The 26,760-nt window shown below is 41.4% G+C and overlaps 1 protein-coding gene across 2 annotated transcripts in view; it reads left to right on the forward strand.

The window, feature by feature from the left end:
• The window catches only part of col14a1a (collagen, type XIV, alpha 1a), a 191,236-nt gene that overhangs the window by 46,246 nt on the left and 118,230 nt on the right, over positions 1–26,760 (forward strand). For both annotated transcript variants that reach the window (XM_033640620.2, XM_078171876.1), the window contains exons 6-21: positions 3,938–4,093; positions 4,296–4,415; positions 4,578–4,742; positions 4,942–5,106; positions 6,046–6,197; positions 7,112–7,241; positions 7,526–7,671; positions 8,438–8,567; positions 8,785–8,924; positions 9,962–10,088; positions 11,435–11,574; positions 15,755–15,887; positions 16,358–16,393; positions 17,702–17,844; positions 22,198–22,330; positions 26,621–26,743. In XM_033640620.2, coding sequence (XP_033496511.2) covers positions 3,938–4,093; positions 4,296–4,415; positions 4,578–4,742; positions 4,942–5,106; positions 6,046–6,197; positions 7,112–7,241; positions 7,526–7,671; positions 8,438–8,567; positions 8,785–8,924; positions 9,962–10,088; positions 11,435–11,574; positions 15,755–15,887; positions 16,358–16,393; positions 17,702–17,844; positions 22,198–22,330; positions 26,621–26,743 — 2,139 coding nt within the window. The remainder of the gene's footprint in view (positions 1–3,937; positions 4,094–4,295; positions 4,416–4,577; positions 4,743–4,941; positions 5,107–6,045; positions 6,198–7,111; positions 7,242–7,525; positions 7,672–8,437; positions 8,568–8,784; positions 8,925–9,961; positions 10,089–11,434; positions 11,575–15,754; positions 15,888–16,357; positions 16,394–17,701; positions 17,845–22,197; positions 22,331–26,620; positions 26,744–26,760) is intronic.

The following is a 26,760-nucleotide window of genomic DNA, read 5'->3' on the forward strand; positions in this document are numbered from 1 at the left end:
CAAGAAGTCATTTGGGTTGACTGAAATGAGGGTTTCGGTTCCAGCAGCTGGCTGTGGTGTAATATACTCTCCAGCAGAGAGAATAAAACAAGCCAAACTCTACTGCAGTAGTAGTATGTGTGCCACCCATGACGTCAGAAACCGTCAGTGGACGGTGGAACTACAAAGGTTGTTAAATGCAATACAGATACAAAGGTTTGGCACGTTATTCAGGTAAAGACATGTCCCTCCATGACTAATGCACTATGTAAAAAATGGCAAGTGTTCCTTAAACTCTAGCCTTAAACTCTAATCTGACCTGAACTGTGACGTCTCCACCATTTAAAGGCCTGTTAAAAAATTAAGGACTGCAAATGTGTCAGCACTCGATAGGACTTTCATAATTCTTCCCTCCTCGTATGAACATTTGGTCCCCATGTGAACAGAAATAAAAAAAACACATGCACACATTACAGCAGAGATTGACATGTCTTGTGCTCTGCCATGGCAGTTTGTTTTACTTAGTGGAGTGTTTAAGAAAGAGATCTGTGCCAAACAAAGCCTGTCTCATATTAGTTAGCCACAGAGATGGACAGAGCGAGATAGAGGAGCGGAGAGAGGCAGAGACAACAACAGTAACCGTAGCCTTGTACAAAGGAAAGAAGTGGTACTGCAGAATCCGTCAATATATCTGCGGTATTTCATCGAATCAAAATACAGAGTTTTGCTCTCTCACCGTTTTTCTTTTCTCCCTGCTTCACTTGTTTCCCATCTTCCCTTTCACACTTTTTTTCACCCTCATTTGTGCGCGGAGACACAGTTCCCCACTGTTCCCCAGTAACTGCACTTTGACCTGCAGCGAAGGCGTTAGACTGGAAGAAAAAACGGGGGAGAGGAGTAAAGAAAAGAAGGAGAGGAAGAAAGGCAGATGGGGCTAAGACGGAGCGGAGGGACCTTTGACAAGCCTGCTATTGTCTGGCACTCAGGCAGCCATCAGGGGAGAGAGAATCAGAAGCAGAGTAGTCAGATACTGGAAGTATTCTCCCTGACATCCATTGTTGGGAGGGAAACACCATTGTGTATCCCTCTGTCTCCCTTAACGATATTCTTTGTGTCTTTGTGTCTGTTTTACAGACATCTGCAACATGTTTGCCAAAGATATTCAGATGTGATCATGGAGTGTTATCCAGGAAAGGTCATTTTAAAGGTTGACAGTTGATTACCAAATTATATTCAGAGAGATGCTACAGATATGATTGTTTCAATATAAGGCATGATGTAAAGCTGATGAAGAATTTAATTAGCCTACTTAATTACTTGAAATGAACTTGTATAATGAAATCCTGCAAAAAAATACGATAAAGTTTGCACGGTTTTGCAGAAACTCAGAGAAAACTGAGGCACACACTGATACGAGCACACTCAACTTGGGCACAATGAAACAACAGTAAAACTATGAGTCAGGGTTTGATGTTTACTGAGATGGAATTATCTACCTTCAGCAATTATGGAAGTTGTGTCTCAGACTATAAAAGAATGAATGGCAGCAAACGATTTCTTGAGGAAAAACGACCCTTGTTATCCGACTAAACCGACTGTTTGCAGACGTCAGCAGGGATAATGTGAAGGAGAGGGGCAACCTTGATTGTTGGTTCATATGTAAAACACCACTGTTATGCTTAGTTGAAGGACGTTCTCACCACTCTGCCAACAATAGACTTGGGAATGACCAGTGAGCTGTAATTAGCAATGATTACGACCCTCTAATCCTCTGTTTACCGTCTCCTTCGTCTGTCTTTACCCACAGTGTCAACAGCAGTTACTATAGATACTAACACCCCCTGAATGTCCCTCACTTTATATCGCAGAAGAGTTCCTCAGCTCTTCTTTGTGTGTGTTGCTTTTAAAGAAGCCTCCCTGCAGCTTAGTCGTGGCTCTTTCTTTTTATTCTTTAACCTTAGAGTTTCTTTAAAGGCCATGCTTGTTTGTTTTGTAAGAAGGGAAACTCTACAAAGAATCGTCTTTACACTTCATGGCCTCTCAGCCTTTTGGCATTTTGCTGAAACTCTCAAACTAAGTTACAACTTCCCCTCTCCTTTCTTTTCAATGGGATAGTTGAATAATTAAAATAATGCTCTTGTCCAGTTTAGGCCACTCTAAAGGGCAGCAGATATGGAAGGTTATTTAAAAATGCCCTCCTTCCTCCTTAAACAGAATGGGAGATTTTGGCAAAATAAACACCTGTGACCATTTTGCACTTGAACCCTGAAGGATATTCATTATCTTCTTGGCTTTCTCTAAACATTACCTGAGGAGTATTTTTAGAATAGCACCTCCGCCTTTTATGCTATGCATTTGCAAATCAAAGATTGTCGTCAGCTATCTCTTGACCTTGTTGTCTTCTCTTCTCTCCTCCGTCTGCCGTCTATAGCAGATGGATGGTTCAAACAGTCAGACAGACACAGACAGCAGACAGAAGGCTCTGTCTGGAAAATCACTTCTTGAAACGAATTCCTGCGTGGCTTATCATTACACAATGTGTCTTTTATGCATTTCAAGCTTGAGATAGTGTTGGCCTGACATGATAGCGCAGGTGGTACAGTAAATGTTACATATATATTTCAGGGGAAAAAAAAGACCGCTTGCCAAAATACAGTAAGTCTCGGCTCTTTCTATCCATTTAATGTGCTGCTAAGAGAGTCATTCATGCTCGTGTGGATTTCTGACAAATACCCATCAGACCGGGGAAGACATTTTTCTTTCTTTTTCATTTTCCACTAAATAAAAAAATTGACTTTTTTTATTGTATTTATTTTGATTATTTTGCAGTTGATAGTTGACAGCGTACAGAGGGGAACACAAGGGAAACAAAATTGAAACGAAGGTCTTGGGACTCACCCAGGACATTGCAATTACCCAGTATGCACCTGAGCCACTAAACTAACATCTGTTGTCAGAGCATAGTGAGAAATAAAATCTTTCACTCTGCGTTCCTAATAGAGATATTAAAGAAAAAAAAGTCTCTTTTCATTCCATGTGAATTGATTTAGGTGAAGGTATTAATCAGCAGCAGTTGCATTGTCTGCATTGACTCATACAGTATCTCTCTGCATTGTAATCTTTGTCTTAACATACTTTTGTGAGCAAAAACGCAGGATAATAATTCCCTACAGTCAGCACTCTCATTTATCTTTATCATTAAGACACAAATGTCCAAGCTGATCAGCATATTCTGGATTATTCTCTGTTACTTTTAAAGACAGGTGAAGGATTTATGATGCAACTTTAAGCAGATGTGTTCATTTTTAGGATGTCAGAGAGGTAAGGATGACAAGATAAGCAGTTATGAAATCAGGATAAATGAATAAATGTTTGTAGGTGTGTGTGTGTGTGTGCTTCCACAATAATGACTCATATCTATCCTCGCTATGGCTTTCAGGTGGGAGGTTTCAGGTGTAGATTTCCCTTTAAAACTGCCCTTTAAATGAAAAGTGAGGTTGTTTAGAGATTAATTTCAAGATGAAAGGGTTATGATAGATACTGGGAAAAACAACACCACATAAGTCAGAGGAAGCTTTCACAGTGCTATGTTTACATTATGTGTTGAACATTTTTTTTAGAGCAAGATAAGAGACAGTTGCAGGATATGTGTTAGAGCTTGAGTGGCTCACTAAAAAGCAGATTATTGTATTCTGTGTTATTGTACTGTGTGCAAAGCAAATGGTCCGTGTTATTTTTTCTGTGTATTCAATAAAGACAACCTGAAACCTGCCAACTGGACGTGTGCATTTATTGTGTTTTCTGAGTATTGGCTGAGAAACCTGCACATCAAAAGTGTGCACACAAAACGGAAACTTTCTTTTCAGTTCTCTGTTTGTGAGTCCCGTATTCTGTCTGTTTGTGTCTAGAAGTTGTTAGTTTAAAATTCATGTCAGTCTGTCCTCTCTCCTTCTCTCAGCTGATCAGTTTGTGTGCCACACTGAGGCCATTGCAGACATCGTGATCCTGGTGGACGGCTCCTGGAGTATCGGTCGGCTCAACTTCCGGCTGGTCCGCATGTTCTTGGAAAATCTGGTCAATGCCTTCGATGTTGGCATTGATAAGACAAGGATAGGTGGGTCCCTGCTTCTTTCCCTCTGGAACAGATGGGTACACTGTGGGGCCAATATGGCCTTTTAAATCTTGTGTCAGTGTTTTTATCGCCTCATAGTTGTCACATTTTGAAACTGTTTTTGTATATTAGCTACATATAAGAAAAGGACATGTTGTAATGTATGGTGTAAATTTAATGTGTGTGTGTGTGTGTGTGATTGTAGGTCTGGCTCAGTACAGTGGTGACCCCAGGATAGAATGGCATCTAAATACTTTCTCAAGTAAAGATGCCGTCATTGATGCCGTTAAGAACCTGCCATACAAAGGAGGAAACACTCTAACAGGTGCTTGATTTCATTGATACTACCAGTTTGTTTGCTTTTAATACTGGTTCAGTTTGTTAGGAAGAGCCAAACCATTTCCTTCCTTCCCCCCTTTTGTTCGACATCCATGCACACTGGTCCCTCTGCCTCTGTCTTCCTCATTCATCCCACTTCTCTTTCCAGGCCTTGCACTGACTTACATCTTGGAGAACTGCTTCAAGCCTGAGTCTGGCTCAAGGACGGGTATACCCAAGATTGGGATCCTCATTACAGACGGGAAGTCCCAGGATGATGTCATACCTCCGGCGGAGAGCCTGCGAAATGCTGGTGTTGAGCTGTTTGCTATTGGTAAGGGAAAACACAAACACACACCTGCAAAAGAGGAAAAAGTCTTAGGAAGAGTCACATTCTGTCTCTTTAAATCCTTTCAATGATGTTTCTTTGGACTGATCTTACTTACTGCCCTGCTCAGGGAGAAGACTGACAGTCTGTTACACATATAATACAGTGTTGTCTCTAAATCTTATGTTTGACCTCCTTCTCCCAGGTGTTAAGAATGCTGATGAGAACGAGCTGCACTCCATCGCCTCAGAGCCGGACGAAACTCACGTCTACAACGTGGCCGACTTTAACGTCATGAGCTCCATTGTAGAGGGTCTGACCAAGACAGTGTGTGAACAGGTGGAGCAGCAAGACAAGGACATCAAACAGAGTAAGGGCTTGGTTATACTAGAAAAGAATTGGTTGTATGTTGTGTTGTCAGGCCTTGTCAGATATCAGAAGGGTTTATTGTTGTTCCAAACGGCCACACTGGGAGGCAGAGTGAAAAGCCAGTTGTCACAAAGAGGGAGGAGATGTAATATCGTTTAAATACAAGGAGAAAAGGTGCATATTTTCAAGACTTTCTCTCCAGGAAGACATTTATCGTGTTGCATGAAAAGTGCCAGAAACTGTACCTTGTATGGCACCTGTCTTACCTTCACACAGAGATGTATTTTTGTGCAGACAGTATGGTAACAACAAAAAGAGCACTTAGGCCTCTTTTGATGATTCAAGGCAAATTAAGTTAAGGTAAGGCAGTTTTTTTAGCAGTCAAGTTAACTTTTTTCAAGTGGCTCTTCTGTAGTGTGTCTTTGCATAACTGGATTATAAAATGTCACATTGAAATGACAATCCTAACGCCAGCTGTAGTCGTAGAGTGGGTTGTATTTGGAAGTGTTAATCAAGTCCCGGATATTTAGCTGGAGCTTGACTGGCCAGACATTTTGGTACTTAATGTCATATAACTCACGAGGTTGTGGATTTACAGCCAAACAGAAATGATATCCTGTTACGAAATGTTGATTACTTTAGGACACTTCCTCCTCTTTCTCCTCTCCTGCTTCTCTTCCTCACTCTGTCCTCCAATGAGTTTTAATTTCCATGTAAATAAAGATGCAGGATGGAAAAACAAGAAAGAGGATGTCTTTAAAGATACACCATAAATTCAGTCTAGTGTGTTTGGATTAGATTTCAGCACTATCTCCTTCACTCTGATCCTCCATGCATGTGAGGTTTTCTACTCAAACATTCATCACAGGGAGTAATTTCATGTAATGTGATATAATCTGTTTTCTTATCCTTTCCTTTTGCTCTTCTTTTATGTATTCAGAACACACACCAGAGCAGATAGGGGCGCCGCTTGAGCTGGTGACATCAGAGGTCACGGCCAGGAGCTTTAGGGTGTCATGGAGCCCCGCCCCTGGAAACGTAGAGAAATACAGAGTGGTGTATTACCCTGCTCAGGGCGGAGAACCACAGGAGGTAAATACTGCGTTTTTACGAGAAACACAATGTCATTTACTGTGCCGAAAAAGCGTTTTTCACTGAGTTAAATTGGGAAAAGCTGAGGGAGTTAAATAACCACAAACAAATCACACATCGCACACACTGCATTTCACTGTTATCTGAAAGCGGTACATGCGCACACAAGCAAGACCTAAGAAATACTGAGGTCAAGAGACTCAGCAGGAGCACAGAGAGGAGGGTTTAGGCCAGGGTATGCTCTGTTTTTCCATCATGTTTACTGCACCAATGGGAGTTACTGGGTCTTTGGACAAGTGTATGGATTGAGCTCTTTTTCCCTGAGACGCTGGGGGTATCATTCACCCACCCCTCTTGCTCTCATCCCTCCATTCACAACTCTCCTGAACATCCATGCAGGTGAAGAAGGCTCACTAGAAATTATACTCTGGCTGATCGAGACACCTGCTTGATTTTTCCAGAACATTTGACCACAGAAACCATTAAATCTTGTGCTTAGCTGGGTTTACGGGGACCAGATGTTCTGGAGCCACATGTGAGGAGACCTTTCCAGCTGGCTCAGCGCGCACCTAATCTCTATCACAACTGTCATCCATACAGATCAGTATGAGAAAATATTCTCTTGCTTTGGACTTTTGTGCTTTATGCCGTTCAATAAATCGATTGTGTTTTCCCTCCTCCGCCATTCTCCTTCGATCCCTCTTTCCTGCCCTGCCTTTCTCGCACTTTCCTTCCTGTCATTTTCATCCTTCTCCCATTTATTGCCCCACTTTCCATTTTCCCTGCCATTCTGTCGCCCTCCTTCCCTCTTCTCCCATCCATTTCCGCACCCCCTCTCTCTTTTCTGTCCCTTCCATCCATCTTTCACACCCCCCGCTCTCTCCCCTCTCCTCACTCATGCTCCGGGACCCCAGGCGGTGGTGGACGGCAGTGAGACTTCAGCAGTGTTAGAGCATCTCAGCTCTCTCACTGAGTACCAGCTGGCTGTGTTTGCTGTGTACGCAAACGAGGCAAGTGAAGCTCTCAGAGGATCAGAAACAACCCGTAAGTTTGTTCTTACACACAAACACATATGCAGAAAATGTACTTACAAAACCACACACCAATGCTTCAGGCAACATCTGAGATCACAAGTTGATGACAAAGGCTTATGTTGAATTAGCATATTGAAAATGATGCCCTTGTGATGCAGGGAGAAATAAGCACAGAGGAAGATAAGACAGTGGGTTTCAATCAGGACCAACTTGAAAAGATTCGGTTTATCAGTATGACTGAACTGTGCTGTGTGTTTGTCTGTGTGTTGGCATGTGTTTTGTGTGTTTGTGCAGTGGCCCATCCCACAGTGACGGGCCTCCAGCTGTTTGATATGACACACAGCACCATGAAGGCGAGGTGGGACGATGTGGATGGAGTTTCTGGCTACATGCTGCTGTATGCACCGCTCACAGATGATGGAGCGTCGGACGAAAAGGAGGTAGTGAAAGAAAGAAACAGAGAGAAAAATAAAAATAAAGTCATATTGAATATATTACTGCTTCTTCAATTCACAGTTTTAAACAACAATTTAGCAGCGAGACGTAAAGACCCCCTCCATGTTAACGTGTCCCTGTGGTGTTTTTTAAATGCTACAAGACATATCAGGAGCTAAATAAGCAGTCAACGCTGTGGCTGGGCATTCTCACCTTGGAACTGCAGTGTTCCTATAGCCCCTTTTGCACAGAGATCACGCTATAGAGCCGCTACAAAGTCCCTTCTTTATGCCTCCTTTGCATTTTGACACAGAACCAAACGACAGGGACATCATTTAGCTCCAGTGTGTGATTATACACTGCTTCACGGCTTTGCTGAATCTTGTGGTAATGCATCAATAGAGGAACAAGGTTTATCTAATGTTAGCAACACAGTATTAGCGGTTTGATAACATAGTCAAGCTGTAGGATCATGTTACCTACTACTGTTATGTTTCTAATGTTGTAAAGAACAATGTGCAGAGTTGAAGGTGAAGAGGTATGCTCAAGCTTCAAGCGAGCCACTAAGGGGTGGGTGGAGATAGAGACAGGTGTAGAGTTAAAGCTAAGCCATTTAAAATAATAAAGGGATTTTTTTAATGAAAAAAAAATATAAATATGTAATTTTGTTGATCAGAGATGAGTTTTTAGGTGTTTAATCAGTGTCAGAAGAGGGACTTGAAGTTTTGTTTTCAGTGCTGTAATGTGTGCACTTGTGTGTCTTTCTCCCAGATTAGGGTGTCAGATGCAGTGACCGAGCTGGAGCTGGATGGTTTGCTCCCTCACACTGAATACACCGTCACTGTGTATGCCATGTATGGGGAGGAGGCCAGTGACCCTCTGACAAACCAGGAAACTACATGTGAGTTTGGCACATGCACTCACATACAATTTTTATCCTCTGTCCTCATGAGGACCCTCATTCTGAACATTTATCCTTAACTTAACCTCAATTCAACTTTAATCCTAACTGTAAAAACAAATCTTAACCCACAAACAGTCCAACAGTTTTCATACGAAGCTAAAACAGCAAGAGCTACAAACACACATCAAACACTTGCTCTCTTTCTCTCTTTCAGTACCACTGAGTCCTCCCAGCAACCTCCAGTTCTCTGACATCACTCACAACTCCGCCCACATCAGCTGGGACCCCGTGCCCAGGGGAGTTAAAGGTTACCGCATCATGTGGGTCAAGACGGACGGATTAATCACTGAGGAGGTGTGTGTGATTTTATGTGTTTAAGATGTAATTTTTTAGATATGATGATATTTGACAGCATTTGCATCTGCAACTGTCTGACTGAGAAGACATGAGGAGAAAGTGAAAAAAAGGGGAAGGAAGGACGGAGCAAACAGGCCATTACTGGTGTCCAGTGTCGCATTTTTTCCACGCCGGCCTGTTTGGTCAGTAGATAAGAGTTTTACTGGCCCCTTGCATATTTTCACCTGTTTTTTTTCACCAGCCTGTTTTTCTGTAATTTTGGTGATTTATTAAACATATAGTGCACAACACTGAAGCTCTGTTAAGATTTGGTTGTTTTTGTAGTTATTAGTTTGTAATGTTGATATGCAGAACTGCACAAAACATACCACAGTTGCTGTTTTTCACCCAGGAGTATTGTTGCTTCCACGAAAGTAGAAAGCCCCTTGTTCTTCTCATGGCCTCGTAAGTTTCTTTTGACAACATTTTTTTTTAAGTAAGAGGGTGAGGCAGATTAAGAGTACATCCCATAATGCACTTCGGATTCCCCTCGTGTATTTCAGCAAATCATGATGCATTTCATCTGTCACATGTCAAAATGATGACATAATGTCATCATGACATCTTATAAAAGTTGCTCTCGTCGCAGCTTCTAATTGGTCATCACTTGCCTGCAGGGCCCTGCATAAACTTTTACTGGCCCCTGGGCATTAGATATGTTGGACCCTGGATTAATTGTAGGAATTGTTCTCAGTATGAAAAGGTCAGGCTGGAATGAGTGAATCGAGCACTGGCATAAATCAGCTTGGAAAATATGCAGACAGAGTAGATATAAATGCCTGTGTCCAATGTGTTTACCAAATAGTACATTACTACTAAAGTTTATGCTTTTGGAAAGGCTGGTTGACTTCCAGTTGTCTTGGCACAACTGTAAACTACAAGAACGCGGGGATTTGTTACCCTTCTGGCTGCCTGTGATTGAACTATTCTGTGTTTGTAGAGGCATGGCTGTGTTTTTGGTATGGATATGTCATGTGTCTCTGTGTGTTGTGCAGGTGGAGGTGGGTCCAGTAAACTCCTATGATCTCAGCGGGTTGACGTCTCTAATGGAGTACTCAGTGGCCATCTTCGCCCTGTACGATGCGGGCCAATCAGAGCCTCTCACAGACGGATTCACTACGAGTAAGTCACATTCATGCTGTAAGGATACATTAGAAGTGGTCAGTGGTCAGTTTTTAGGGCTCATTGCAATCATTGAATTCAAATATGGGCAGATGTAGATAACCATTGTTGGTGCCATTGGCAATTATCAAGTACATTTGTTAATTTGTTTTTTCATTAAAGTCCAATTTGTCTTACACATTGGTGTTAGGACTTCTTCCTATCGCCATCTCTGCTGAGGACAATTTTGTCTCAATTTCCTGAAAATAGTTGGACCAATACTATTAGAAGGCAAACCATTTCTCTCTCAGTGCCAAACAGTGCTGAATTTTATTACCCTTACTGGTCTTTCTGCTTTTTTGGCAGCACGCCCGTCTCATTTACACCTCGGCATAATAGCCCACTCACATTAAAAGGTCATTTCGCTGTCCCTTACTATTCTGTCACACTAACAGATATTGATTTGTAGAAATATCCCTTTAAGCAACAAGCAGTTGGGCTCCAGTGCTGAGTCAGCCAAAAGGAATGTATTTCTGGCAAGCAACCCTTAAACTACTGACTCTAAAGGGCCACGCTGATTTTTATTTATCTTCTGGCAAACTTTGTTCAATGGGCCAGGTTTGAGGGGGAGAACTTCATAAACTAACACAAATATTTCGACACTTTTAAGGTTTTTTTTAAGAGGAGGTGCGTGACATGGTGGGAACCTGCATGATAAGAGTTTACACCGAAAGTGTTGCTGTAAGTTGAGACTGAAAAAACACTTAAAATGTGTGTAATAAATTATCCCCTGCAGTCAGAAAGCAGCAGTTTATATCCTGGTCAGTGGTTGTGCCAGGTTTCACATTGTAATTAGCCAATGGTTATATGGCTTTTACCATACCACTTGTTCCACAGCAGTAAACATCGTATTTTAACTCTGCCATTTTCCAGTGACACACAGCTTGATTCTTACTCTTGCCTGGTGCAGCCAAAGTGGATGTTCAGTTCATTGCAGCTGTAGGTATTTGAGGAAACAAAAATAAAATGAAAATTATAGCTGATGTTTGTGTTAGCATTTAAAACAACCATGCTAAGTGTGGTTGCACCACAGCAGTAAATGTTTCATGCAACATTTCCATGAAAGTTTCAGCAAGCAGTGCAGTTGCAGGGCCAGCCAAGCTTACTTTGGTCAGTTCTCTTTGAATGTGGGTTTTGTGCTGCTTCATGGGAGGCATCACGAGGGAAAATGAGTGCAGAACTCTGTGGAAATATCACTGAAACCAACAGGAAAAACAGAATTATTATAAATGATATGCAAATGAAAACAAAAGAAAACGAAAAGTAAAATAAAATGCAAAAAAGTAAAACCTCTCTTTACTTCTCAGCTCCAGTTCCTGGCCCTCTGGATCTACGCTCCAGTGATGTCGACACCGACAGCTTCCAGGTCAGCTGGGATCACTCAGCCAATGACATCGTCCTCTACAGGCTGTCCTGGGCACCGTTCACAGGTGGCGACACAAAGGAGGTCGGTACAAATAAAGTACAGCATGTGAAGTTGTTTGCTTTAGATGCAGTTTTCTTAAAGATGTGTTTTCACCCAGAGGAAGTGAACTGTCACAGCGAAGATCATCCTCACAGATCATGTTGACAACAGTATAGGCATGAAAAGTCTGAGTCCTTGGCAATGCTATGAGCTAGCCACAAACTTGTATTTTCACTTCCTCAAGCTGACAGATATTACACCAGTTTATGATTTAGCATCAAAATAACCTGCATGGATTTTGATTTTTCTGTCTCTTAGCTAGGGGTGCGTGTATTATCTCTATTTCCAGAGGAGGCTGCGCTCTATATGCTCAGATAAAGGGAAGCCTATAGACTTGCATATATGCTTAACAACTCTACTGGTAGCTGGTAAAACCCTTGGCATGGCTGAGTATAAATAAAGGCTGAATAAATCTAGAAATTAATGGCTTGGGTGTTTTATTACCATGATCTGGGGTTTAGAGACAGCTGGGCGGCAGCGATAGAGCCCTTAGGTCTGTAAGAGTGTGTGTGTGTGTGTGTGTGTTTGTGTGTGCATGTTGTGTGAGTTTGTCTCTGTATTTGTGTGTTTTGCTGAGAGTCATCAGAGCTGAAAATAACACTCTGGGGAGTTGGAGAGGTGGGCTGGTAATTCCGCCAGCATAGAGAAAGCGATACATGCAGCTTTTCTCTGTCTCTCACCCACATACTCTGCACATGTACACACGTAAACACACATCTACAGACCACTCTGTATTGTTGTATCTGAGAGGAGATTAAACATAATGCAGTCGAACAGCCGCACAAACACAGACACACCAACAGAGAGAGATTACCCAGATTAAAATTCATGAAAATATAGGGCTTCATGAGAGGAGCAAATTATATCATTGTTGATCATGCTGTTTTGTCTGGATTTAATTTGTTTTACTAGCACCCTGATACTTCTCTGAAAGCAGATTTCAGGGCTTTTTGTGCACTTTGTTAATCAATAAAATGTCTGTTTGACTCCACTCTTTAATCAGACAAATACCACAGAGGGCAATGCTGTAAAATAAGGAAATCTATCTAAATAAATGCAAGGAAATGTACACAGAACAGGAAGAGAATGAATCACTAAAGATGCACTAGCTCCCGGGAAAGCCCAAATGGCTGGCCCCACTGCTGAAATTAGCATGTAACTGTGCCTCAAAGGGCTCCGTAAAGAAACAGATTCCTGCACATAATATGGTTATTGAGTCATCTACAGTAAATTCCAATTTCAGTGTTGCTTTCCATGGAAGTGAGTTGTACTCTTGACGACCTCTTGGTGTTTACCTTGGGGTCTGACTCATTTTCTGATGTTGGACAAATTGTAGTGGTCGTTTGGACTCCTGCAGCAGCACTTGATCCAGCTGGCTACGCTGTTGTGTTCAGGGGAAACCAGACATTTCTGAATTACTCATATGATCATCTTAGTCCTACAATGGCCTTATTCAGATGTTTAAACCCTCAGTGAATGGGGTACCTGCAGACCCCAGAGGGATAATGTTGTCAATCAATTTGTTCATAACGACTTCATATCATTAGAAGTAGGTCAAAAGTACCCAATTCTACCTATACAATCTTAAAAGATGGCTCTTTTTATTGAGTTCATGTTTGCCATGGGTCCTCATTTTAAGTATCACACACTATCAGCGGGGATCAGGCACTCATCACTCAGTTTACAGACAGATTTAAATGCAGCAGAAACAGTATTCCTCATGCTCTTTGGACGACCCTAAATACTGCTCTTCACTAAGCTGAAGATGATGTTCAAAGTCAAATATACATCACATAACTTCATAATAAAATGCTTTATGACTGTCAAATTCAATTAATCAGTTCAAGCAAAAAATCCGCCTGCTGTTGTGGATGTCCAACACTCGGCTGGAAAATCTACTCGACAAAGATGTTGCATTTGGCTCCTGAAACACAGACAATAAGTAGCACATGTTTGCTCCTCCTGTCAGATGCCAGTATGCTCTATCATGTGTTATAACTGCCTGCAGCGTGTAGTGTTCATAGTTCTATGGAAACACCTTTTATTTTACATCATGTACAAATCTTAATTTAAATTACATTTATTTAACCATTTGCTTAACCATTGTTTTGACAGGGGGTCACACTGACACCAAGGCCTCTATCTGCCTCTGTACTGAAAGACAGAAGTTTTAATGACTGTTGGTTTATTTAGATCATTTTATATTATGGTTGGTTTCACTGCATAAATGTAATTCAGTTAGACAACTCACTTTGAAATGTTTATTTCAACAGCAGAACATAGTTAGAGTTTGGCGTCTAAACTCTGGACTCATTGCTCCACGCAGATTTCTTTACATGAGATATTGGGGAGTGATGATTAAACATTTCCCCTCTTAACTAGAGTCTGCAGGTGGATGCTGAGGTGGAGGTGGGGCTGAAAGAGTGAGCAGCAATACTGATGAAGGGCAGCAGCGACATTCACAAGGCAAAGGGAGAGCTGGGAAGATTTTTCACCTTAAATAGACCGCCATATCTGGAGGGTGTGTTTTATAGATAACATATGGAGAGTGAGGTATGATGTGTGTGTGTGAATCAGTGCTGCTTGAAGTGAAAGCCTGAACTAGCTCGCAGGTGTCGCTCCATCGAAAAAAAGATTAGAGCCATACTTATCTTAACAAGGTAAACTTAAAAATATACGCATAGTTATTAAGCTGAACACCGGGTGGAGCTTTCATGTGTAGGTAAGCTCCAGGTGATGAGAATCAGGTGTGTGGAATGGGGAGGCAAAGAGTTTTTGACCGTGCTGTGGAAGCATGTTGAAAAGTGTTGGCATGTAAACTCAATGCTGAATGGAATAATGATTACATATGGACAATGCTGTCACCCTGCTGTGTTATGGTGAGCACATACATATATATTGTATTGAAAATAAATGGATCACCAAATCCAAAGAGATAAAACACACTGGGCATTGGTTTAGTGTTAGCCCAGAACACGCGTCCAGAACAACTTCACCTGTTCGCCTCTCAGTGGCTTTTTTAGACATTTTGATTTGTTAAAAAGTCACTACAATAATGTTAACTTGAGATTACAGAAAACTAAATGATACCAGAACCAAGTGGAGGTAAATATGCTTTTAGGTACTAATTTGTATGTACTCGGGATGAAAATAATACCTTCATTTTACACAAAATGCTAATTAACTGCAACTTTCCTAAAATAATAATAATAATCTATTAATTTTGGATGTTTTGTCAGATTTTATTCACGACATAGATAATAATGTTTTGAGAGGAAATAAATTAACGTTTTGCTGTGGTAGTTGTTTCGTACAGTAGTTTATTTTTGGGGTACCCAGGGACCACAGTCCTTGTGTGTTCAATATGTTGTAGGATAAGGATTAACATAAAGAGTATATATATTAAGTGCATTTTTAATGATGATTAAATTAATTTATACCTCCTCATATTTTAAGTAAGAGTATTACAACCAAATCAACACACAAAGTACAACAGTTTGTTTTCAGAGACACCAGCTTCTAAAAATATGCACCACCATTTCCTGCTGTTTTCTTGCCTTAAATTACGAGCGCTGAGGCGCTTTGTTATTTTATGTTTTTAGCAGCTTTCTCTCCTGAAACTCAGCGACGACCTTGGTTTTGAAAGTCTGGTGTTGTACTTAGAGTATAAATAATCTTGTCAGGCTGTTGGTTTATGCCCAACATTTTTATCACATCTTGAGGGTAACTTAGGAGACTCTTTGTGTTTATTTCACTTCAAAAAAACGGGAACAACAAATGAAAATACAAAACAAAAAATGCTGACCTGAAATGTTGACAGCACATTATGAGACACGACAACATGTATTACATTTGGTTGTTCACTAATTCCCAGTCAAGTTCATTTGGTACTACAGAGACCTTTACATGCAATATTATCGTTGGCCCAAACTCAGATTAAAACTCTGGATGAAAATGTGACGTAACGATTAACTGACAGCTGTCCTCCATAATGCTTTGACCTGAATGAACTGCTGAAGATAGGTTATAAAACAGCAGGAGCACACTGTGACGTGTTTGAGGATATCAGCCAACGTCTTTGATTAGTTGTTTTTTTTGGAAAGAAGAATTTGTTGGAAGTCAAACGTAATATAAGACCTGTATGTGTGTTTCTCTTTTGTAGGTGGTCTTGAGTGGAAGTGATAACAGATACATCCTGACTGGTCTGAGTCCGTCCACTGAGTACGAAGTTATGTTGACGGCTGTGTTCAAAGATGAATCAGAGAGTGACACCGTCTCTGTGATAGAGACCACATGTAAGTGTTAGGAGGCTGTATTGATTAGCAGCATGTACATCTGTTGTGTTACTGACACATCTAATCAATGCAAAATGTTATAAAGTCAGCATCCAAAAACTTTTCCAGACATAAGAGAAAAAGACAAATCTAATTTCATGAATGAAGATTCCCCCCCCCCCCGCTTGCACTGATGTTTAAATTGGCCAGTGACCCAACTAACCCTCTTCACTGGAGTGCCACTGTCTGCTGAGAATAACACATTACATTTTTATCACATTAAAATCTGCATTTGAGTTCACAGTGTGACTCCGCATGAGCCCATTTGCATTGATTTTGTTTGTCGCACCTTATCACAGTAGAGGAAAATCTATTTTCCCGTCAATGATTCGTTATGTATTTCTGTCTAATTACCTTAGTTATTGATACAGAGAGTTGTTGCTGAGAGCTTCTATCCAGTTATCTGATTAATGCTCACTGTATTTTTCCAGTGGCCAAGACAACGACGATTGCTACGGCAACCACAGGTAAGAAGTGTCCAAGATTCCTTTTGTGTAACATCACACTCAGTGTTGATGTGTAACAATGGTCGAATGATAACTTCAAAAGACTTGACACGACTGAGCATGTCATGTAAGGTTAAACTAGTGTTGTGAAATGTATATTTTTTGTATGTTAGGAAAGTTAAAATCTGTTACTTGCATGTGTCCAGTGGGCAGCAGGCTAAGTGGTACTTACTTCAAAAAACTCTCCTTGCAGCAAGGCTGGCCAAATTTTAATCATGATTCAAGCCAAGGCATCTGTCTAGAAAGTCTATTGCCATTGAAATATGAAAGACTCTACTAGTTTTCCAGGGTGTGCTGATGTTGCCAAAGTGCAGCCACAGTTCTAGCAAGTTCTCATAGCAGAGTTTTGTCGCTAATTAAGTTTCACAAAGCAAAACCAGAATTACAGAGAGCTTAAAAGAGCTCCGCACTGTCTCTTCTGACTGAGGTTGCTGCATGCAAAACTGAAACATTGATTACATTCCCAAGGAGGATTCACCTTATGAAAAAAGTTTGGAAGCCCTTTCATGTTTTTATAAGTGTGTTTACCAAGTTGGCATCACCCTGGGACTATGGTTCAAACTTCATTATCTCAGAGGCGACCCGGAGGCCATCTGGATTGTGTTTCGTATGAGGAGCAGGCCACAGCTAATCGAGTCAGAGCCGTTTCTACACTCAGGGCTTTAAAAACTTTTTTAAAAAAAGCAACATGTCTCCTTTTATTTAATTCCCTGCTCGCTATCCTCGAAACTTTAAAACAGCACATCTGCTTTGTTTAAAACTCCAAGTGCTCCTGTGAAAATTACAACTTAAAGTGGTCGGCTAAAAGACAGCAAGTCGCCTTTGTTTTTCAAAAATCAAGGCTTGTAGCTTAAGGCTGCATTATGTATGGAGCCCTCACAGTGGCTTTCATCCGCCCAGGACTGCATAGACTTTAAAACATGTCCACTTGGTTTAAAGCTGTTATCGAGACTGATGAAAGACAAACACTTTGTTTTTTTTGTTTTAAACTCCTGAGAAAAAAAAAGCTCCATCTGGGCCAGATTTTAGTGCCACTTTATTATCCAGCACCTCACAGCTGTCTGAGCATATTGGCACTTTGACAGTCGCTGTTATGATTTTCTTTTGCACACTGGCAATTTGATTAACATTTTTCTGATCCACAGTTTACAGAACCACATTAAGTGTGAAGAAAACGTGACTTAAGCCAAGATCTTGTGTAAATGTTTGATAGATATCTCCTACAGCAACTCAGTACACTAAACTGTTGTCTGTGATGTGGTGTCACAGTGGCACGTCAGGCTGTGAGAAACCTTCTGCTGAGTGACGAGACCACCCAGAGCTTAGAGGCATCATGGGAGCTGGAAGACCCCCATGTGGAAAGCTACAGGGTCTCCTACGCCGACCTCAGGGGCGACCACAAAGAGGAGTCTGTGAGTTGATCGAGTTGTGGGCTTTAACTGTAAAAATCAATCATTCACAAATGATTAAGTGCAGATTTAGAGGCTTAAAGGGTGTTTGCTGTAGTGGATCTACTGGTTTTTGGGCAGTGAGTGTTTTCTGACTTTAAAGTCCTCCTTCAGACATGTTTTAAAGTATGTAAAAGTACTCTGCTATGATTAATAGCATTATTTTCCCACATAAAATTAATTTAAAACAACGTTAAAAGGGTCTGGAAGCAGATCAACTCTCCCTTACTGAGAAATTCTCGATCTGGCCTCTACCTCGCCCACCACCAGTGCTTGCGGAAGATTTTGTGTTCCGTCTCTTCCTACACAATGCAAACAAGCGAGTGAACAAACATCAGATTGTTTCAGTGTTTCCCAATGACGATGTCCAAATCTGCTCTGAGCATCTGCAAACAGGCGAAGCAACATACTGCTTGTTTGGAAAAACGCTCGCCCTGGTTTTATTTTGGTGATGCTTAGTGCACCTCAAACCTATTTTCAGAGCAACAGGAAGCTTTTGCATAGACTGCTCAGGGCTCATTAGGCTGCCTAAATGTTGTTGTTGCTTGTAGTATAAGTGGACACTTTTTTGCACTCCATTCGCCCAGGTTCACTTGCTGTATGTGTGGAAGAGGTGTTCTTGGGCACAGCGCTCAAATGAAGTGTAGAGATAGGTCCAACTATGGGTGACCAGCATAAGGTTGACCAGTGAAAGAGCAGTGCGCATTAGAATGGCTAGCATTACAGAAAACATCCGAGAGATTAAGACACAGATGTTGTTACCCTGGTGACCAACGTAACACCTGCTGTCAGCTGCAAGGATTCCCTTTCGTCCACCATCAAACAAGGGAACATTTTGGGTGCTGTGTCCAGAAATGATGCCCTAACTGCAGAGGTACTACGGGCGCTAAAAGTAGCTAATTCTCCTACGAGTCACATGAAAACACAGCCCAGCTTTTTTGAGATCATGGTTCCCCTGACAGCCACATAGCTTGCAGGTTTGCATGTGATGAACACAGGTGCTCAAGTATAGTATATGCACTTGCCCCTTTTTATAAAGAAACAGACAGGTTCATTTGGACATGGGTTTTTATTTTTATGTTTTATGCAACGTTACACACAGACATTTCAGGGAATGCGTCATGGTCATGAAACTTTGCCTCAAAGGCATGTAAAAGTCATGGAAATTTATTGGTAAAAATGTGTATGAACTCTGTCTATGCTAATGCAAACTCGCACCTTCTGTACTGACAAGTCCATCCTGTGTTGTGTAGAGGTTTTAGGTTTCTTTGCCGGTGTTGTGTGGAAGTGTGTTCCCCCGTCGATATGTGTTTCCATATTAGATTGGCTTTCAAATTTGTGACTTATCTAATCTAGCTTTCCTGGTGCTTGGATGACGCCTCTCTAGCGACATACTTTGCACAGATACAAGTCAGTAAAGTCAAGGTCAGACATTTTAGGGGACATAAACATAAGAAAAACACCTTTGCTGAGCCGAGGGGGACTTTAATTATTTCTCTCTTTATGAGCTATTTTTATATCCCTGCCTATAGTTTCTAAAGTCTCCCTCCTTATGTTCCTCTGCCACTTTGGGCATTGTAACTCTCACACACATGCCTGTAAACGCACACAGGCGTCTTCCCCGGTGAGTCGTGAATGCTGATTATATGGAATAGACAACACCAGAGTTGTATTTGGAGGAAGAGCCTTGTTATTTCACACCTCCAGCAGACTGGATGGCACTGCAGCGGTCAGTGTCGGGTCATCTGCTCCAATCAAAAAACTGATTACACTTTTAGTCCCGGTCCACTCAGCCTCTCCTTCCTGATTCCTCTATCTGTGGGAAGAGCCCTTGAGCTCGGTGCCATGTACTGACCCTGATCACCGATGCGCACGCACACATACACACACACAAACACTTTCTCTCTCCACTTGTTCCTCTATCTCTCTATTTTTCCTCTGTTTTCCCTCCCTCTTGTCTTCTCTCTTGCCACCTCTCCTTACTTTCCTCCCCTCCCTCTCTTTCCCTGCCCCCTGTTTTAATTTCCCAATGTGGTGTCAAGAGCCGTAGAAGATGGAGAGGCCAGGCCAAGCCAGAAGACATTCCATTATCTTTTCAGCAGCCATTTACCTCACTGGGAGCAGAGATGGAGGGCAGCAGAGAAAAGAGCAAAAGAAACAAAGGGAGGTGGAAAAAGAAACAATAGCTAAACAAAATGGGAGAAAGGCTTAAAGCTGTCCGCCGGCTGATAGATAAGGGCTGTTTCAGGTCGCGCCTCTCTCTGAAAGTTTGGATGTGCTTTGATGTGAACGTGTGTGAGAGACAGATAGACGGCAAAAGAGACAGCATGAACAATTCTGTTTGTTTCATAAGCCGGTTGTGTGTTTGTTCATGTATTTAAAAATGTTTGAATGTATTGTTTGAATGTATTGTTTGAATGTGTGTGCGTGTATGTGTGTGTACCTTACTGCTTTGACACTGGCAGGTGTTCTCATTGGCTGTGAGAGATTTACCTGGACTTCCCTTAATGCTATCTCTCTTGCTTTTTCTCTCTGACACACACACACACACACACACACGCACACGCAGGCTAACATTTGGCAGAGGATCAGTGCTGTTAGCACAGTAAAGAAAAGTTAATCTCTCTGCTGTTGTTTATGTTAAAGTCTTGTTTTGGTAAAGCAGACACTTAGTTAAGAACAGACGGATGAAAGTTAGAAGCCTTTTAGAGGCGCATATCAAATAATGTTTTGGTTAACAAATGAGAAAGTTCATTACACAAGAAGCCGGAGAAAGTTTACTTTTGTTCTAGGCAAATCAACACAGTCTTTATCAGCAGAAAATTTGCTCAGTTGTCACAAAACTGTAGATGCTGAAGGAATCAGGCTCAACTTTTAATCCAACATGAATAATACAGCCAAAATGTGCTGGAATAAGAAAGACATCCACTGTTCTATGACAACTGAGCAAACTTCATGTGTTAATAGGTGGTGCCGATATCCGTTGAGGTAAACAGATCAGCCCAAAATATTGGACCTCACTTCCTTAGGGTGCCTTCACACCGAACCTGTTTGGTTTGGTTAAAACAAACTCAGGTCTGTTTGTGCTGTTAGTTCGGTTTGTTTGGGCTGGTGTGAAAGCGATCAGCCGAATCCCGGTGCAGACCTAACAACCAAACCGAGGCCGCTCAAAGAAGGCGAATCTCAGTCCACTTCTAAACGGTGCGGTTCATTTGTGGTGTGAAAGTAAAAAAACACAGGATTTTATGACAGCAGGTGTGTGATTTTAGCAGGATTTCAACAGCTAAACCAAAATAAATCCATCTGCTAATCATGAAATCTGTCCGCAATTTATTAATTGATCCTGATAAAGACCATGTATATCCCATAACCTATTTATGCTAATGCATACATGTACAGTAACCATGCCACGTATACACGTCAGTGAGGGTATTTTCCCTGATTAAAAACCAGTGTGTGACAGTGATCCCACAGTATAAAGCCCCAAATCATTACTGTACAAGACACCTTCTTTCCATCCTGTCTCTATGTTAGTCATTATTCACAACATGCAACTGGTTTTCAGTCTATTAATGTCTTACTATCAGTTATTTCTCTGTGAACTCTCTGATTTTGTCAACTGCTTTTTCCAAGGTCAAGATTGAAGTGTAAAGCTCATCCGTGGCCAGTAACCATCTGGATGTATTATATAACGGCAACATCAGGTTTATCAGGCTTCTTTATCTCAGTGTCAGTGTACCAGATATTATTTTTGTGGGGCACTTTGACATTTCATGATAAAGAGGTATCTTATTTATATGAAGGAATACTTTTAAGAACTTAAAGAAGCAGAGGGAGAACAAACTTCGACACTTATAAATTAAAACACAGCAGTAATGGGTTTTTTCCCCAGCTCATTTTTTTTTCACCTCACTGTTGGCCTCAACTGACTTTATTGACTCAACTGAAGTGAGAAGAATTCTTGAACAGTTGTGGTTCAATTCCCTGAAGGTATACATAGCATTTTGTAAGCACTTACTGTTTCAGCTAATTAAGCCTGGCCTTAATCTTTGCCTCCAAATGTCCCTGCAAACCAGCAAAGAGCAAAAGATTCTGTGTGTATTCGGCTATATGGTGCATGCATCCTCATGCACATGTTTTTGATTTGTATGTCCCCTGTGTTTCTGGCTTTGTGCAGGTTTGTACAAAGTGAGCAGAACTCATTATTGTTTTGCAAGTCCCTGTACTTCGCCTTCAAATGTTCCCTTAATGTGTAATATACATTTGTGTGTGTGTGTGTGTGTGTGTGTGTGTGTGTGTGTGTGTGTGTGTGTGTAGGTGGTAGTTCCTGGTGGTCAGAGGAGAGCAGTGCTTCAGCCTTTACTGTCAGACACTCAGTACAAAGTGACAGTCACACCGGTGTATGCAGATGGACAAGACGGCATCAGTGTCTCTGCCCTGGGTGCAACGTGTAAGCACACACACACACATACACACACACACACACACAGACTCCTCTGAATTATTAACCACGAGGGTCGATTCCCGGTTTCTCAATTTTCATTATACAAAGATGCAGCCCGCAGTTTAGGAGAACACATCTGACAAAACTGAGAGCTAATGAAAATGAATTTTATTGCAGCTAGCAGAATGTTCATTTGCATTACATTAATTTCATGTTCATTTACGTTCCTGAAGGAGAACTTAAATTAAAGCGATGACAAATAATGATGCGTCCTTAATTGTCTTAATGAAGGCCGCGCTTAATTACAGCGGCTCCTTTCATTAATGAGACGATTAAATTATTTTGCTCGGCGCTAATTGATTTTCACAACCATTCTCCTGATTACCTCTTATGAGCAGAAGTGATTGTTTCCTCGTCGTACCGAGAGTCGAAATGTCAGACGAAATATGTCATCCTATTAGATGAGGGTACTGTAGCTCGCCATATTGTGAATGAAAATCTCTTCTCATCGTGGAAAGCAGCAAAGTCGTAAATCAGAGCCGAGGCACACTCAGTGTACAGTAAGACATGACTTTATATTTTCTGATGGAGGAAAAAAAAGTCGGGGTCTGCAGGAATTTACTACTTGGTGATAATTTAAATTCAGCCAATTCTGTCACTGTTAGAAAATAACTCTTTCAATGTTCCCATAATTTATATTTTACTTTTTGTATTTGTTAAAAAGGAAATAATTAAACCATACAGTATATCAACAAACTACTAGAGTGCTATGGCTAGTTTTTATTTTTAAATTGCGAACAATAACAAAGAACAAAAATCATAAGCCATAATCAGGTTGGATACAGAATCATTGATACTTTAATTGTACTGAACAAAATGTGTCTGTAGCGTTGAATTAACAGCTGTCAAGTACTAAAAGCAGGAAAAGCTGGCATCAAATGCCTCATCAGACTGATATGCTTCCTGAGAGGAGAGACGATGAGTTGACAGAAAATTAGTCAGCATCCATTTGGATAATCAAATAATTGTTTAAATATTTTTAAAGCAAAATTGACAAATATTTTCTGCTCCTTCTGTTTTATATTATTGTAAATGGAAAGTCACTTAATTATATTTTGTTTGAAAATGCCACCAATGACTATAATACACATTTTTGTTACTTTACTTTTTCTATTAATTGTTTAATCAAGAAAATAATCAGAAGATTTATTAAATTGTTAAAATAATGATTAGAGTCAACCCTACGTATTTGAGACTGATTTAAATCATAATTTTGACAGTTTTAGACTGTATTTTGTTAAGGTTTATTTCTTGTATGGCTGTGTGTGTTTAGACAACATTTAAAGTTTGAGGAGTTTAGCTCCTTTTGTTAACAAAAAATAAAAAAAAATGTTTTTTAAAAAATATTTTAAAAAACCCTATATATCACTCTTTAAAAAACAAGGTACTGGAAAAGGTGTGAATGAGAGTGAAAGAGAGCTTGGCTCTCAGTGAAACGTTCTCATAAAAAAGAAAAGTATGGTTTTGGTATTGGTAGTAAAAGTCAGGCTTTGTCTCAGCACAAGCATTTAAAAAATGTTCAAATGATATCCAGCCCTAAGTCACACTGTATGCATTAGGAACACATGATGACACCTGACCTCTGTAGAGCATTTGATTTATCATCTTCTGAAACTATTCGGTTTCCTGTGGAGTTTTAAACCTCATAGAGTTCTGTGGAGCTGTTTTTCTCTGACTGGGTCCTCGTTTTGTTTTTATCTTGTGCACGCACAAGTGATGTGATACACAGTCCGACCAATTGTTTCACACTATTTCACTGATCAACAGGTGGTAAGATGCCAAGATACACTGCAAAGCACCAATAAAAGCAGAGAAGAAGAAGACTGTAAGCTAGTAAACAATGCAGGATTATAAGGCCCCATGTGCACCAAAGTGTTTTTTTTCCAGCTGAAAACGCCAGGCGCTCCTCGGGGAATGCCCGGCTCTGAGCGCTTGAGAGCGCTTTGGAGGCGCAGCGTTTTTTTCAGCTGAAATACTCTTTTGCATCAGGTTGCTATAATACGGAATATTGGCAGAAGTAAGCATGTTGGCACAAGGTAGAGTACTTGCTCTGGATGACGGGAAAGCGGAAACATGTAAGGAGAGAGGACGGACCTGCTGCTCTGTGTGGGTCCATAAGAGGAAACATATGAATACACACTGATCAGCCAAGACATTAAAACCACTGACAGGTGAAGTGATTAACTTTGCTTATTTTGTTCCAATGCACTGTTCTGCTGGGAAACCTTTGGTTCTGGCATTCATGTGGATACCAACTGACATGTTCCTCAAACACTGTTGCAGACCAAGTACCCCCCCCTCATGGCAACCGTACATCGACCCCCAGCAGGATAATGCACCATGCCACACTGCAAACATCACTCAGGAATGGCCCAAGGAATGTGACAAAGACCTCCAAGTGTCAACCTGGCCTCTGAATTTTCCAGATCCCAATCTGAATGAGCACCTGTGGCACATGCCATTAACCCACCTCACAACCCACTGGACTAAATGGATCTGCCGCCAACACAGAGGTGCCAGACACCACAGGACACTCCCAGAGATCCTGTGTCCATGCCTTGACAGTTCAGAGCCAAGTCCGATCCAAGAAGGCCCCACCTTGGATTAGGGGTACATCTGGGGTGCCGGCATATCACAAGAATCCTTAAGCAGATTGGGACCTGGGAAATTTAGAAGTCAGGTCGACACCTTGAGCTCTTTGTCACGCTCCACAGGCCATTTCTGAACAGCTGGGGGCTTCTGCTGGGGAGCCACTGCCATTGGAGAGTACTGTTGCCATGAGGCGGGGTACTTGGTCTGCAACAGTGTTTTAGTTGGTGTAACATGTCAGGTGGTATCCACATGAATGCCAAAACCAAAGGTTTCCCAGCAGAACAATGCATTGGAACAAAATAATCAAAGTAATTCACTTCACCTGTCAGTGGTTTTAATGTTTTGGCTGATGGGTGTATATAAAGTATATTATCATATTTGTCCTCCATTGTTGTTGTTGTTGTTCAGCACTTTTATTTAAAGCTATAGTGCGTAACTTCTGTCGCCTCCCAGCGGGAACTAATAAGCCGGCGGCACTTCCATGTACACAGAGTAACATTGGCCAGTTGCCACACACCGTGTAAACAGAGCAACACTCGCTACACACCGTGTACACAACGCTACACAACGTGGCGAACACCAGGCTGCTAACATTACATTACGTTCATAGCACCATTTCCAAGAAAATAATAAAGTACTAGGTCCAGTACATGTAACAGCAACACATACTACTCATAATATAATTATAAACCAAGTCACTTACTTATCCAACAGCAGCAAGGCAACATCCGTGTCTGCCCTCAGCCCAATTTCTTCCTTCAGGGCTCGGGCTCTCCACCGAGGAAAAGCGACGGTAATACAAATCCTTGTTTGTCTCCTCTGTCGGTCACTTTCCTTCTTTGCTAACAGACCTTCAGCCGAACGTCCAGGCTTCTTCTTTGTGGTAAGATCCACTTCTGAACCGTGTCTCGGCCGCTTCTTTGTTACTTTCACTTTCTACCTGCGCTCTGCCTCTTGCTGTGACACTCTCCGCTCCCCCTCCCCCTCCCTTCTTGTTGTGAGGAAGCATTTCCTGTGCGCCAGCGCGGGAATGTCGCCAGTCTACACATATACTAAAAATGATATATATTGAAAAATACCGCAAGATGTTAGAGGAGCCGATCGGCTGATCAGCATTGTGTCATCTCCTCTAGTAGTGGCCCGGGTGAAACGGACATTTACGGACCTGTAGAAGTTACGCACTATAGCTTTAAGATGTTGGTGGTGGTTGGTCTTCGTGGTGTTTGTCCCTCCTCCACTGTGATTAAACGGCAAAAGTGACAGTGACAGGTGCATTGTTTTTAAGTTGAACATTTTTCAGATCAGCTCAGACAAAAGACAGCTGGCAGCAGTCAGTGCAGAATTTACGCCCAAGGCGTCGTCACGCTGCTGCTGTTTGTAGCACAGCATAAATATGCAGCATGCCAGATGCAAAGAATTAATATTGAATCCCAGGAAAAACACTTTGGTGGACACAGCTCCTGAATACTCATAAAATGTTTTATGGGGAAGGAAATGCAATTGACACATTTGTTAGGCACGATGCATTTTGTTGAGCAACACTCACTGTAAGAACAACTTCTGTTTTGTTTACAAGAAAACTCCAGTTCCAAGTCAAGTTCAGAGAAACACTTCTCTATTTTGATTTTGTTTGTGTTTTGGCAGTGCCCCTCTTGCCTCCTGGAAACCTACGTGTGTCGGAGGAGTGGTTCAACCGCTTCAGGGTCACCTGGGATCCACCTCAGACTCCTACAGCGGGTTTCAAGATCGTCTACCAGCCTATCAATGGTACATACACACACAAA

The sequence above is a fragment of the Epinephelus lanceolatus genome, chromosome 10 (assembly GCF_041903045.1).
Source record: "Epinephelus lanceolatus isolate andai-2023 chromosome 10, ASM4190304v1, whole genome shotgun sequence".
NCBI lineage: Eukaryota > Metazoa > Chordata > Actinopteri > Perciformes > Serranidae > Epinephelus > Epinephelus lanceolatus.